The 13,938-nt window shown below is 26.8% G+C and overlaps 2 protein-coding genes across 2 annotated transcripts; one reads left to right on the top strand and one right to left on the bottom strand.

The window, feature by feature from the left end:
- Window positions 1–3,490: 3,490 nt before the first annotated feature.
- On the bottom strand, window positions 3,491–4,775 carry LOC124942841 (DET1- and DDB1-associated protein 1-like). Its single transcript, XM_047483410.1, has 4 exons — window positions 4,610–4,775; window positions 4,018–4,078; window positions 3,821–3,882; window positions 3,491–3,743 (listed from the first exon to the last, which is right to left on the bottom strand). Exons 1-4 carry the CDS (start codon window positions 4,691–4,693, stop codon window positions 3,648–3,650), a joined length of 303 nt encoding a protein of 100 aa, XP_047339366.1. The 5' UTR covers window positions 4,694–4,775; the 3' UTR covers window positions 3,491–3,647.
- Window positions 4,776–10,533: 5,758 nt separating this feature from the next.
- On the top strand, window positions 10,534–11,989 carry LOC124941598 (probable WRKY transcription factor 27). Its single transcript, XM_047481937.1, has 3 exons — window positions 10,534–10,841; window positions 11,413–11,526; window positions 11,650–11,989. The coding sequence occupies exons 1-3, from the start codon at window positions 10,534–10,536 to the stop codon at window positions 11,972–11,974; spliced, it is 747 nt and encodes a 248-aa protein (XP_047337893.1). The 3' UTR covers window positions 11,975–11,989.
- Window positions 11,990–13,938: the final 1,949 nt, after the last annotated feature.

The raw sequence follows: 13,938 nt of genomic DNA, 5'->3' as shown, positions 1-13,938 counted from the left end.
ATAAATTCTTAAAATTTTTATATTTAATCAAACATAATAAAATCAAATAAGTTATAAACATAATCTACATTAATTAATACATCAATTAAGAAGGATATTAGTTTAGAGAACGAGAAAAATTGAAATATTTGACAAAACTGTCCATTATTAAATTATTATTAATTTTACTATTTTGCCCCTCTCCCGTGAGAGGGAACGGAGAGGGAACATGAGAGCAGACAAATATTGGGAACAGAGGATCTCAACAGCTTACATGGCAGGCTTCAGGAAGGATTTACTGCAATATTTTGGTCTTTCGATTTGCGATACACCTATCAGCCAACTGATGAACCTAAAATTAAGCAAGTCAGTTCCAGAATACAACTTGAATCTGGTAATGGGAACAGTTAAGGAAGAGGATTCTAGTGATCACGCGAGAGTAGTTACAAGAGATATAAAGGTCATAAAAATAAAAGCTAAAGTTTCATGGTACACCCCCTTTGTACCTCACCCCAGGTTGCATATAAGATGGTTATTAACAACTCAAATCAGCTATTGGAGCATGTTGGGCCGCAGAGTAGTGATGATTGTTTCATCTGCAAGCACCCTCTAAAGGTATTTTTATTGAAGGATACTCCTTTCAAGTTGATGGATAATGTCAATAATTTAAAGTTGTTGCCTGCAGAGCTAAGAAGTGTTAATGAATTTGCGGTTGATGCGGAGCATAATCATTATCGATCATTTCAAAGCTTGACTTGTGTGATGCAAATTTCAACCGAAGCCGAAGATTTTGTTGTGGAGACAATGAAGCGTCTTATTCATATTGATCCTTATCTCATGAAAGTTCTTAAAGATTTCACAAAGAAAAAAACTACTCATAGCTTAGACAATGACATTTCATGGCTTCAGAGGTTTGATATATTTATCTGCAACATGTTAGAGACTGGACAAGCTTTAAAGGTGTTAAAAGTGGACTATATTAGTTTAGAGATTTAATTGCCTGGGCAGAAAATGAGTCTTAGTTACATACTGTCAAATAAATCTCTTATTGATATCGCAAAAGAGATGTTTGTCATGACAAAAACCTTACACCATACAATGCAAGTTAAGTACGTTGAAACAAATCTTAGTACACTGATTAACATTATAAAGTGTTGTGTTAAAAATGCTTCTGCATTCAAAGCTATTGTGGAGTATATGAAGGAAAAACCTCTTGCAATGCAAGTTATACATAATATAAAGTTAATGGATGATTCTCAAAATCCTCATGTTGAATGTGTTGACTGCAAACAGAGAAATTGTCCAAGTGCAGAAGAAGCTTAAATGTAGTTTTGGAGCAATGTTGAGAATTTTCAACAAAAAAAGAAACTTGATTCTCGAAAAGGAAGCTAAAGTGAAGTTGTTAGGAAAGAGATCAGATTCTAATCAGTGAGGATGTCGATTTGTTGAAGAAGAGAGTAATGTTACAAATGTACTTGATCGAATGGAGGAGGGCGTGATGTGGAGGCGTTAAGACCGTCTGATCTAAAACTAATATATTTTTAGGTTTATCGTTGTATTTTCCTTTCTGTTAGACTTTTCTTTCTGTCAGTTCCTGAACTTTTTTTTATATGCATTTAGGCCCTTGTGGTTTTGAGCACCTCACCCGACTAGTTGTAACAGAAAAATTACATTGAGCTCTATATATCCTCATTTGGATCCATCACTATTGGGATTATGAAATGACAAAGAGCATAACTCGTTTTTCTTCTCTCATCTAATCTTTGAATATCCTATCGGCATCTCTCGTCCATCCCAAAGAGGTAATATTCTCTTTTCATCTATTTCTAAAACCGTACAAGTCCTATCACATTGTTGTTTTTGTTGACATTTTTCCCTTTCTCACTATACTTTATAGTTATTCCTTACTGAAGATGACACAAGATTGTGGACATAATAAACATGTTAATAAGATATTTAGAGTCAGAAAATAAAAGTGATAACAACCTTCATAATTTAGGGTTATTTTCGAAGCAACCCTTCGAAGTTTTTTATATTTAAAGAATTTAATAAATCATTGATTTTGAATCCATTTCACATTCGTTTACAGTTAAGACACTTATTTCATACCATTTTAATTTACTTGTCTGTATAATATCAAGATTTTAAAATTTAGTCCAACAAGTGGTTCAATTGGACTAACCAGAATTCGAAAAAAAAAATTGACTTAACGATCAAAAACAGTTTTCAAAACCTTAATAAATAGATTTTTTTTACTCTAGTGGATTAGAGCATATTATTTTTGTGAAACCCAATAAAATTTATATTTAAATTATGATATTTTTTTTGTTAGAAAGTTGAGACTACATGTCACTAAGCTTCTTTAATGGACAATTTTTTCATATTATGAGAAATGATAGGAACATGGAATTTGAAAGAGTAAATGGAAAAGCGAAATATGTGTACAATCTGATTAACTGAAAAAATAAAATAATTTTTTTCACTTCTTTTCTAATTTTTCTCCCTTATCACTCCTCATATATTATTTATACAAAATTCAGAACATTAATATAAGTTTAGAGTTTATAAAAAAATGTTTAAAATATTAAAATTCAAAAATATAAACAATTTGTTCAATTAAAACAAATATTAAGACGGTCAATTCCTAACCCCAACACGAAAACACGATCCAACCTGTACACGAAAAAATCAGGTTATGATCATGTATTTTTTGGTTTAAGTCGAAATATGATCGACCCATTTAACTAGATTAATAAACAGGTCATAATCGAGTCGACCTGAAAAAATCTAAATCCGATATTTTTACCGAATTTCTAGATCAGATACGAATCAAGCAAAAAAAAATTTCAGATACTCAAAGCCGATCCGGTGAGTTTTAAAATTTAAAAATAGAATAACATGTTTATAAAACTTACAAACCCTAAGGGTCTAAACAATAGTTGGTCTATTTTTATTATTTGTCTGAAATAGTATTTTGGTAATTTTCACCAACAACATCCGTCAATTAAAATAATTTTAAATTTACCCAAACATAAATATTATTAAATAATTAATTATCACACAAGACATAATCTCCTTTGGGTGGACCAATGTCTTTTTATTTTAAAAAATATTGATTTCATTTTGGCATATGAAGGACAATTCAATTATATGTACTTAAGGATGAATATTTTGATATGAAAATCATCTTATAACATAAGATATTACAACATTTACCATACTTTAACAATTTATACAATAAATGAACCCACTATATATAATTTAAATTTTAAAATTCAACAACATTCAATAAAATTACATTTTATTATTATAAATGTAAAATAATAAATTATTACTTTGTCGATTAAATAATATTTTGATAATATAATATTTTTTAACTGACCTAACGTTATTATTTATAGAGAGTTTACTATATTTCAAATGACCCATTATGCATACTTAATGGCCAATTTAAGTTAAAAAAAAGATAGTCAAAATCACATCATAAACATAAACAAAAACATGTAGAATCCTTAAATCAAAGTCTTGAAATTTATGAGAAGCATTACATTTGAGTGTAAAGTACACATAACAACAACTGCAAATTGACACAAACAAATGGTAAACCAAATACAATGCACATATATTCACTATTTACACGAAAATCCTATAAGATAGATGCTCAGAAATCAGAATTGCGGGACATCTGAATTACCCATAGCTTTTGGATGCTTGGATCCATGCTCTGGTATCAAATTCTGCGATGCAGCTCTCTTCGGCCTCAACTGCATATCAGACAAGACAATTCATCATTCTTTTTTCCAATTATCCCCAAAGAATAGATATAAAAAAGGGTTCTAACCTTATCTTCAGCACGTGGATAAAAGTGCCTCAACAGTATGTTCCTCGCTTCCGAAGTTATGACTGCCCACAAAATCAGGAAACAACAACATTCAAGGACTAAGTAACTACTACCATGATTGTTTGTTTAATGAATAGAGACATAAATGGAAGTTAATCATATGTCAAGCATTGTCATTCTATATATGTCTCGATTACCTTGATTAGGAGGTGGAATGGTTCGATCATGAGTAGGATGATAGGTGATGGGTGTCATTTTCTAACAAAACAGAACAAAAACAATGAACAATCCATCAATAAAGAAGCAACTGAATTATCCAACATGATCAGATATAGGAAAGATTACAGTTTTAGTTTCACATCCACAGTTTAGATTAGAACCCACAATTTGTAGTTGCATCAAGCATATTGTAGTTTAGATTAGAACCCAAAATTTGTAGTTGCATCAAGCATATTGTAGTTTAGATTAGAACCCACAATTTGTAGTAGCAAATGAATGGTTTATACCTTCTTCCCCACATTATCAGTCATATAAGAACTTGATTCAGAACAATAGTTCAGAAAACCAAAACCATACTCAAAAGAGAGGATAATTTCACACTAATTCACAAACAAAAGGAATGCACAAAAACCACTAGCTTAAAGGGGATCAGACACATGAAACCATACCCTGCATAAATTTGTTTTTGTTATTATCAATAATGATCAAATCTCGATGGATATAGGATGATTAGCAGCAGAAAACATCAATGAAACAAAAGAAAAGATTGGTTTTGGGTGAGAAGATTACAGAAGGATTTGAAGGATCGGACGGGCGAAGCAGGCTGAAATTGTGAGGGTCATAAGACGGCAAGTCGCCGAGCATGGATCCCATCAACGGGAAGAAAGCTGATTATGACAAACTGCAGAAGAATTTAGAGATTGTAATCGGTAGTGGTGGCTGAGCCAGTGTATAGAGAGGGGCAAATGGCATAATTCGCATATACCTAATTTATTTTATTTCTAATCTAAATACATTCTAAATTAAATATTATTTTTATGTATTTTTTATATGACTTTAAGTTATTCTTAAAATATAATTTAATTATTTAAAATGACTATTTATATATCATTTTTACAGCCTAAGAATACATGGATGTTGTGAATAAATTGGGTGTGATTACGTTTATATTCATGTTTCATTCTACTTGGGATTATTATTACCCTCAATGTTTGATTCGGTTTCAAAGTGAGTGAGTCGTCGTTATATTATAAAAGAAAATTATATAATTATATAAATTGATTTTTTAATATTATATATATTATAATATATAAAAATTTATATTATTATAAAAAAATAAATTTAAAACTCTTATAAAATATAAAAAATAAACAATATATTAGCGATGTTATATATTTAATTAAGTTTTATAAAAAGTGTGTAAAACTGAGGTGAAATCGGGGACGAGTAACACAAATATTATTTCCACTTATCATTATTCAATTAGGATAAAAAATAATTAATTAATTAATATTATTTATGTTTAATGAACTCTATTTATTTATATTATTATATTTAAAAAAATGTATAAACAAAATATTATAAATATATATTAGTTGACAATCTATTAGGTTAATTATGGTTGTTTGTGGACTAAACAATAGACTTTCGGAGAAATGTCTGATTGGAGATCACGTATAAATAATTTTGTCAATCAATAAAAAAAAAATGTTATTTAAACAAATTAGAAGGCTGAAAATAATAAAATATTATGTTTGAAAAAATAATATTGAAATTGTAATTTTGAAGAAATAATAAGAGTAGAATTTATAATTATAAAATTAATTTAAATTTTATTAAAATAATATTTTTAATCTTACCTGACAAACATAAAAATTGAAATTTCAATTCCAATGTTAATAAACACATTTAGATTTTTTCTCTAAATATATTAAAACAAGACAATATTTTGTGCCAATAATTGAAAGTATAAATTTAATCAACGCACCAGTAGTATTTAAAAAAAAAAGAATTTATAGATATCATAATAAAATGACCACCATCTAGATGAGAGAAGAATTAACATCTATAGTTTCTTTGATTCTCTTATTTGAAAATTCATATTCCAATTATAAATTGATGACCAATAAGGTTTTTGTTTTCCTATTAAAAACCAAAGTAGTGTTTAAATATCTAGAGAAATTTATTATTATTCTTTTCAAATGCTTTTTTTTCTTCCAACTTATATCTTCAAATATTATAATTTTTATTTGTCAATTCTCCATGTATGATGTATCTTAGTAACTCTGTTACTAATATTTCGATTTTGCCCATGAGTTGGGTTTTCTAGAATTTACAATATTTGAAGTTGGGCAAAAGTTAGGGAATCATGTCAAAGTCTATTTATTCTAATATTCTATTCATGATATCATGAATTTCTATTTTTATTTTTGTAGAAAGATTAAAACTCATATATATATATATATATATATATAAAATCTCTGTTTTAAATTGTTTATATAAACTTATATGTCAAGAATGTTACATTAATTAGTGGAAGTCAATATTTACTTTCAATGACTAATTAAGTTAAAAGAATTTTATTTATTTTTATTTTTATTATTATTATAACTTGTAGATTAAATTAAAGTCATTATTATGCAAAAACATGCAATCTTAAATGAATTTAATTTTATGTTAAATTATTATATCAACAAATATGTATCATATGATTTATTATTGGATAATTACATTTGTCTAGATTTTGATATTTCTTTTACCATAAAAGATAATATGAATTTTATTTATCTTTTTCGATGACAATTGTCAAGAATAACTACTAAGATAATTCACAATTATGTACCCAATTAAATTAAAATACTTATTTTTCATTAGAGAAAATCAAATCTCAAACTTTAGATAAAAAACATTCCACTTCAGCTATTTTGTTGAATAATTCATATTGTATTAATCCCGACTTTTAGAGCTAGTTTGATATTGGATTTTTGTTTTTATTTTCATCAAAAATATTTCAATCCCAAAATATTTGTTCTTTCAATTATTTAATTACTTAATTTATTAATTAAAATATTAAAAAACTTTTAATTTAATTTTATAAAATTTTAAATATAAAAAATATTATTATACTTCAACTAATTAAAAGCTCAAATAAACAATTATTTTTTTAGAAAAATTAATGAAATTCAAAATTACTCAATATCAAACAAACTCTTATGGGATAAAGATTCAATCTTCTTATTTTCTCATATAAATATCAATAAAATGAAAAAGGAAGAATGTTATTAGTAAATTTATTCTTGCACAATATTAATAAACTAAGGAGTATTAAAATATATTTTAATGTTAAACAATTCCCTTCAAATTAAATTTACTTATCTTTTCACAATTTTAACTTCCAACTCTTAATTAACATTACAATTTATCATTGTAAAAGAATAAAATATCTACAAGTATGGTCTCCTTAATTATGATAATAATATTGACTCACTATTATCCCTTTATTGACTTTTATTTACAATCTAATTATACACACACACGCTATAACTTGTAACGCGTTTTTAAATGTCATAACATATTCCATAAATGCAAGCGAGAAATGCCCACAACTTCATCGGTCACAACTCATAAGAAGAATAGATTAAGCAAGCGAAATAAAAAATTCTTAAAAATTATTGACATATATATAATAGATATAAAGAGTATTTTAGTTAGGTCCAAAACTAGATTGGGGAAAATAAAATAAGTCATGCTTGACTAGCTAGCTTAGGTAGGTAAGGGACAATAATATAATTGTATTTAATTAAGCTTGAAGTTAATTTTTCATAATTTATTAATAGCCAGTTCCCTTTTCTCCACGTTATTTATTATTAATTATATCTATCAATTTCTGTCATATTTCATAATTGACATATATTAAAAAAAATAAAAAATAAAATATTCAATGGTCGTATATTCCCGCATCATTTAAGCCCACAATTAAACTCACTCTTGCATGCATATTTCACTACAAGTTGCATGTCATGCCAATTTTGCTATAGTAATATTGGTCAAAGTATATTGATAACACATCAAACTTAGAAAATTAATTATAAAATTATTCTTTTAATAAATTTGTACTTATCATAGGATGATTATTTGACTTGAAAAAAAATTAAAAATAAATCTTTTAAAAATAAATTATGGATAAAAAATTTAGAGCTTCTTAGTTACTCCCACTAACTTAGATATATAGAAAATTAAGTGTTTTCTTTTCATTTCATCATGGAGAAGATTTAATTTCTTTAATTTTGTTCTTGGCATGACTTTTGTAACTACTATTCATTTAGTAAACCGTCGCGTGGATGTCTTTTTTAGCGTTGAAAGGGCGAAAGAGGTACATAAATTCTCTTTTCATCATATATATATTGGATTTTTTAATTCGAATATATTCTTCACTTAATGTGAGTAATTTGTTGCTCATATTCTTTTACAATATCAATGATTTTATTTCGACTTTTTATTTGTCTCATTTTTTAACAATAAAAGAGATGAATTCTTCAAATCTTAAATTGTTTTTTCACTTGTCCAGCGAAGAGAATAATATAGAGTTCATAAAGAATATAAGAGATTAAAAACGATTTTATCTTTGACTTGTATAAGTCGAATCATCGTATCTAAAGTTTTTTTTTAATACATAATGTTTTCTATATTAAATTAGGTATTGTTTAGTTTAATTAATTATATTAAATGTTGGTCTTTTTTTAACAACCAATCAGTTGTTGTGATTGTTTTACATTTTGAAATATATTTCAACTATGACCAATTTTTTCTTTCTGTTTTGTACCTTTTTAGTTAATCTTTTAATAAATTGAAATGAAAATCACAAAAAATAAATTTACATATTTGTGGTTATGTTTGACTGAAAAACTAGAGTCGCGTGAAGTATAATGAACATGATAAATAAATTTATTAGTTAATTTATTTTTTTCTTCAAAATCCTAAATTAACAAGATGAGACTTATTTCATGTTGTGTCCTTTTATATATAAAAGTCTAGAAATTAGGCAACATTAAGAGAACTTCTAATCTTGGATTATTTTGAACTATTATTATTTAAAAAAACAATATATTACAACACCATGATTCTAATTCATAATACTATTATTACGACGTTTTTTTTAATTAGTTCAGAAAAGTCAGTAGAGTCCGTCGATGGGAGTCAATCGTTATTCTTGAGAATTTACGAGCTCGATAATTATTAGTACCGTTTTTTCTTATTTTTCTTTTTATTTCATATTTTGTTGTTTTACTTCAACGATTTTTTTCATTTTTAATATATATGAATCTTTTTTTAAAAAAAATATTGTTTTATTTTTAATAAAATGAACTTTAAAATACAAAACAAACAAATTTCAAATAACATTCCTTTATCAAATCAGATTTTTCTAAATAACACTCAATGAAACGACCTCTAAGTTGTTTTTTACTAGTTTCAACTTTGGATTAATATTTTGTATCTACTAAATGAAATTGTGCTTCTATCAATATCAATCTAAACCTTTCAAAATTAAATTGCGCCTATATCAATATGAATTTAAACATTTCATACATTTATGGCCGCTCTAATCAATTCCGTCTTGAAAACAAACGCAACAATGTGACTTAATTTTTGAATTTAAATTAATCAAGTTAGGAGGCTTTTTAATATGGTTTGGCATTGTTTGGCAGTATTTAATTTGACAAATGGGTCTGAAATTCTATGTATCTAGTTGGAAATTTAGATGCCCCTCTTATAGGGGAATTAACCAAGTACAAAATCAAATAAAGGAAGAGGGAAAAAATAATTCTTTTTAAACAGTTCATTATATTAAAGCATTACACTATAAAATAAAATAAAAAAATCACATAAACATGAAAATATGAAAAGAATAAAAACATGTTGTCCAATAGATCATTAAGCTAATATGTTATCGAGAAAAAACTATTTCTTCAAATTTAATATTTATATAATTTACGAAAACAAGTTCAAATACAAAAGGAATAAAAATATGAAATTATTATAATGATATAAAATTAAGAACTATTTTCTTATTTTGTCAATTTTCAATTTAAAGGGTTTTGTTAAAAATTAATATAATGTTACGTGTTCAGTTCTAATTTAAAACCTTTAAGTATCAAACTCATGACATTAGATACAATACTAAATTTAAATTTTGTCTTAACAGTTTTAAATGTCGTTAATTTATTATTTACGTGATATTTATAAATAAATAAATAATTAGATAGTCAAAACCCTTTATTCGTTTAAATTCAATAGTTAAATTAATAATATTAATTTTTATTTATTCATAAATATAACGTATATTATAAGTTAATTATGTTTAAAATCGTTAACCCAAACTCTTATTTTATATATTAATCTCAATAATGTAAGTACTCGAAATTCCAATATGATAAATGAGCATAATTTTTTTTTAATTTTTTTTTAGAGAAATCAATATAGCCACTTTTATTATTCATATTTGTTGAATATTTTTTGATTTTTATCAACAAAACAAAGTGTGAGAAAGGGCAAGCGCGTATGAATAAATTTTACGGCTACTTTTTGTATCAATTTGACTTTAAAAAAAAAAAAAAAAAAAAAAAAAAAAAGTCAAAACCCAATCCATTGTCAATATATAGTTCAAAGATGTGCATATAATTCATTCATCAAAATAAATTAATAAGTTTCTAAAAATGACAGATTTTTTTTCCGGCGTCGGAGATTGGGATTTAACGGCGGTGGTCAGCGGCGGCACCGCCGACAACAACCCACCTCATATTGATGATCATCTTCATTTTAGCAACTTCATTTTTCCCGAATACTTATTATTCAATGATAATAATAATTATTCATCTTCAAATTCAAATTCAAATCTCGATCTTTATGATCTTTACAAACCCTTCTACCCTCCTCCTTCTCCGCCGCCGCCGCCACCGGAAAATCCGCCGGAGCCTCTTCCTCCGCCGGAGAAAGCAGCCGTCGGGACTAAATACAGAATAAGGTTTTGTTCTTTTTTTAATTCAAAATTAAAACTTTGATTTGTTATTTAGATTATTAGATCATAAACTCATAAATGGGTATGTCACATTTTTTTTTTTTGCCTAGTGACATATTCCATTATTTATTTATTTATTTATATTTTAATTTAATTTAAAAATTCATATATCTTAGATGGGATAAATTTAGATCTATAATAAGGTAAACTCAAGAAACCCATCTATTAGGGTTCCATTCCATCTAATAAATAAACGAAACTTTTAGTTAAATTTATTAGTTTTTTTAAACATATAAATATGTAGCTTATTAGTTTCCGATGGAAAATAAGAATTTTTATTTACTCATCGATTCAAGTCTAAAAAATAAATAAACTAAAATTATGGCAAAACCAAATTTGTTTTCATGTTTTTCTATTGAGAGCAAATCAATTCTCGAGATCGACACCGATTAAATCTTACATTCACCTATTCTTTTTGTTCCAAGTTATGTCTTAATTTTTTTTCAAACTCATTTCAACTCGAATTTTTATATTTTTCGGATAAACTCGAAAATAATGAATTGTTATAAAATTTTAGGAAGAATCAACAGAAAAGAGTGGTGATTGAAGTAACAGAGGATGAACTTTCTTCAGATATGTGGGCATGGCGTAAATATGGTCAAAAACCCATTAAAGGATCTCCATATCCGAGGTAAAAATTACGAGTTTGATTTCCACGTAAAAATATTTTCTAATAGAAATGAAAAGACAAGGGCGGTGGTGGGTGTCATTCAAAATAAAAAAATTATGAACTTTTTTTTTTTTTAATTTACAGAAGCTATTATAAGTGTAGTAGTTCAAAAGGATGTCCGGCGAGAAAATTGGTGGAGCGAAACCACTTAGATTCGTCTACATTTATTATAACATATACAAGCGAACATAATCATTCAAAACCCACTCGCCGGAATTCTCTTGCCGGCACTACCCGTCAACGGTTTTCTTCTACGCCGGCGCCGGAGGAAAGATGTACAGAGAAGAAGATGAAGAGGAGAGAGAAAATTACAGAAGAAATAGATTACGCCGGCGGCGATGATGATTTCAGCTTTCTGACGGAGTTTGATAATCAAGAACACGGCGACAGCAGCAGCAGCTTTTGGTGACTTTTTTTTTTGTTTTTTCAAATAATTGAATTGAATTAAGTCTTAGGAATTAGGTATATATAGATAAGATAGAAGAACAAATTAAATATGTTTTGTTTTTATTCATCTTATTTTCATTTCTATTTTGATAATCTTTTATATTAATAATAATAATAATAATAATAATAATATAAAAGAAATTTACTTTTGGATATCGATGGCCAGCAACTTTTATCTTTTAATTTATATTTTCTATTATTACAATTTACAACAATAATGAGATATTATAATATTTAATGTTAAAATTAATAAAAGTATTATCATCCTAATTATTTGCTGGTATATTATTTGGTTGGTCGTAGAAATATTGTCGAACTTTTAATGATTGTAGTCATTAGATAAATATTATTTATAATGTTATTATTACGACGTTTCTGAAATTTGTTTCGGATCATTGGTGGAATCGTTTGGGGAATTAATCGTTATTCTCAAGAATTTACGTGTTCGATAACTTATTAGTAAACGTGAATGTATTATATTATTTTTCTCCATTTTTAATTTACATGGATCATTCATAAAAAAAAATAATAATAATAAAAGTAATTTAATTATTTTGTAATTTTTGAAAAAAAAACTATATAATATAATAACAAAAAATATTAATGTTCAAAGTCATCGAACACAGACAACGAGAACTTATTTATAATGATATAGATTTGCACATAGTATAAAAGTTATTATAGACTAAAACATTGTGTTATTAACCAATAATAGGTGTTTTGAAGACAAAACCGTCACCGTTAACCCAAACCCAAACGCGATTACACTTATAGTCCATTGTGACGGAAAAGCCTGGCGGGACGATGTTAGCATGGACGGTAGGATTCTCCTTTTCTATTGTTATCGCGGATTCATCTCCACTTTTCCCAACCAATTCCGGCCAAGCCTCTTTACCTACAATTTCAAGATAAAGGTTCATAAATCACTCCGAAAATAAACCCGGATCACAAAAGAAAAAAAATAATACTATACCTTCACAATATGTCATATCTTCCTCTATTTCTTCTAGGTTGGATATGTTTCTTGATCTCTCCATGTGTGAATATATATAGGTGAAGAAATCTATTTAATGAAAGTGGATTGGTTTTTAGTTAAAGAAATGGACAAGAATAATTTTAAATGAATTGGTTGTGACACTTTTAGGTAGTGGTTATATATATCATTTTAATTTTTTTTATCTCATTCTTATTTTATATTTTATATTTTAATTATGTTACAATCATATACTAATTTACAAATAGAAAATCAAGAAAATGGGCATATTACAAACATGTAACTACTAAATCCTCAATTATACCAAGTTCATCATCCATTACAATACATTTGAAAACATTCTTATTCAAATTTTTAAAAACTAACTCAAGTTTGTCGAAGGAGTAGACGAGGTTGAGGTTTTGCCGTTTGTTGCAGAAAGTTGAACAGTTTGAGAAACCCGAGCCAGCATGTTCCTCGATTCGATAATATGAAGCGGGGTCGTGATTCCAGACAACACTTGTGGTGTTCTACTACTACTCGCTTGTGATGTTGCAGCGGTTACATGAGGTAGCCTCATATGAGGCAAGGTCGTGATTCCAGGCACAGACAACTGGTGTTGTGTTTAAGTTTTCATATAACTTTAATACAATATTTTTTAAGATTATCTTTGAATTAATTTTATAGAAAATAAAAACAGTGATAATAGTTTTAGTTTATGACATTTTAATATTTAATATTAAACAAATATTTTCATTATTTTTATAAAAAAATTTATTGGAAGTGAATGATCATACAATATATATATATATAGTTTTTTTTATAAATAGTCAGGATTTTTGGAAGAACTCCTCACAGCCTTATCCTCCCAAATTAGTTTTCTTAATATATGAATTTATTAATTTTAGATATATACACTTTTATCATTTTCAATTTTCTTTTATCTATTTTTT

The sequence above is a fragment of the Impatiens glandulifera genome, chromosome 6, assembly GCF_907164915.1.
Source record: "Impatiens glandulifera chromosome 6, dImpGla2.1, whole genome shotgun sequence".
Classification (NCBI taxonomy): Eukaryota; Viridiplantae; Streptophyta; class Magnoliopsida; order Ericales; family Balsaminaceae; genus Impatiens; species Impatiens glandulifera.
The sequence above is the reverse complement of the archived record's forward strand: the minus strand, read 5'-3'. Positions and strand labels throughout refer to the sequence as shown.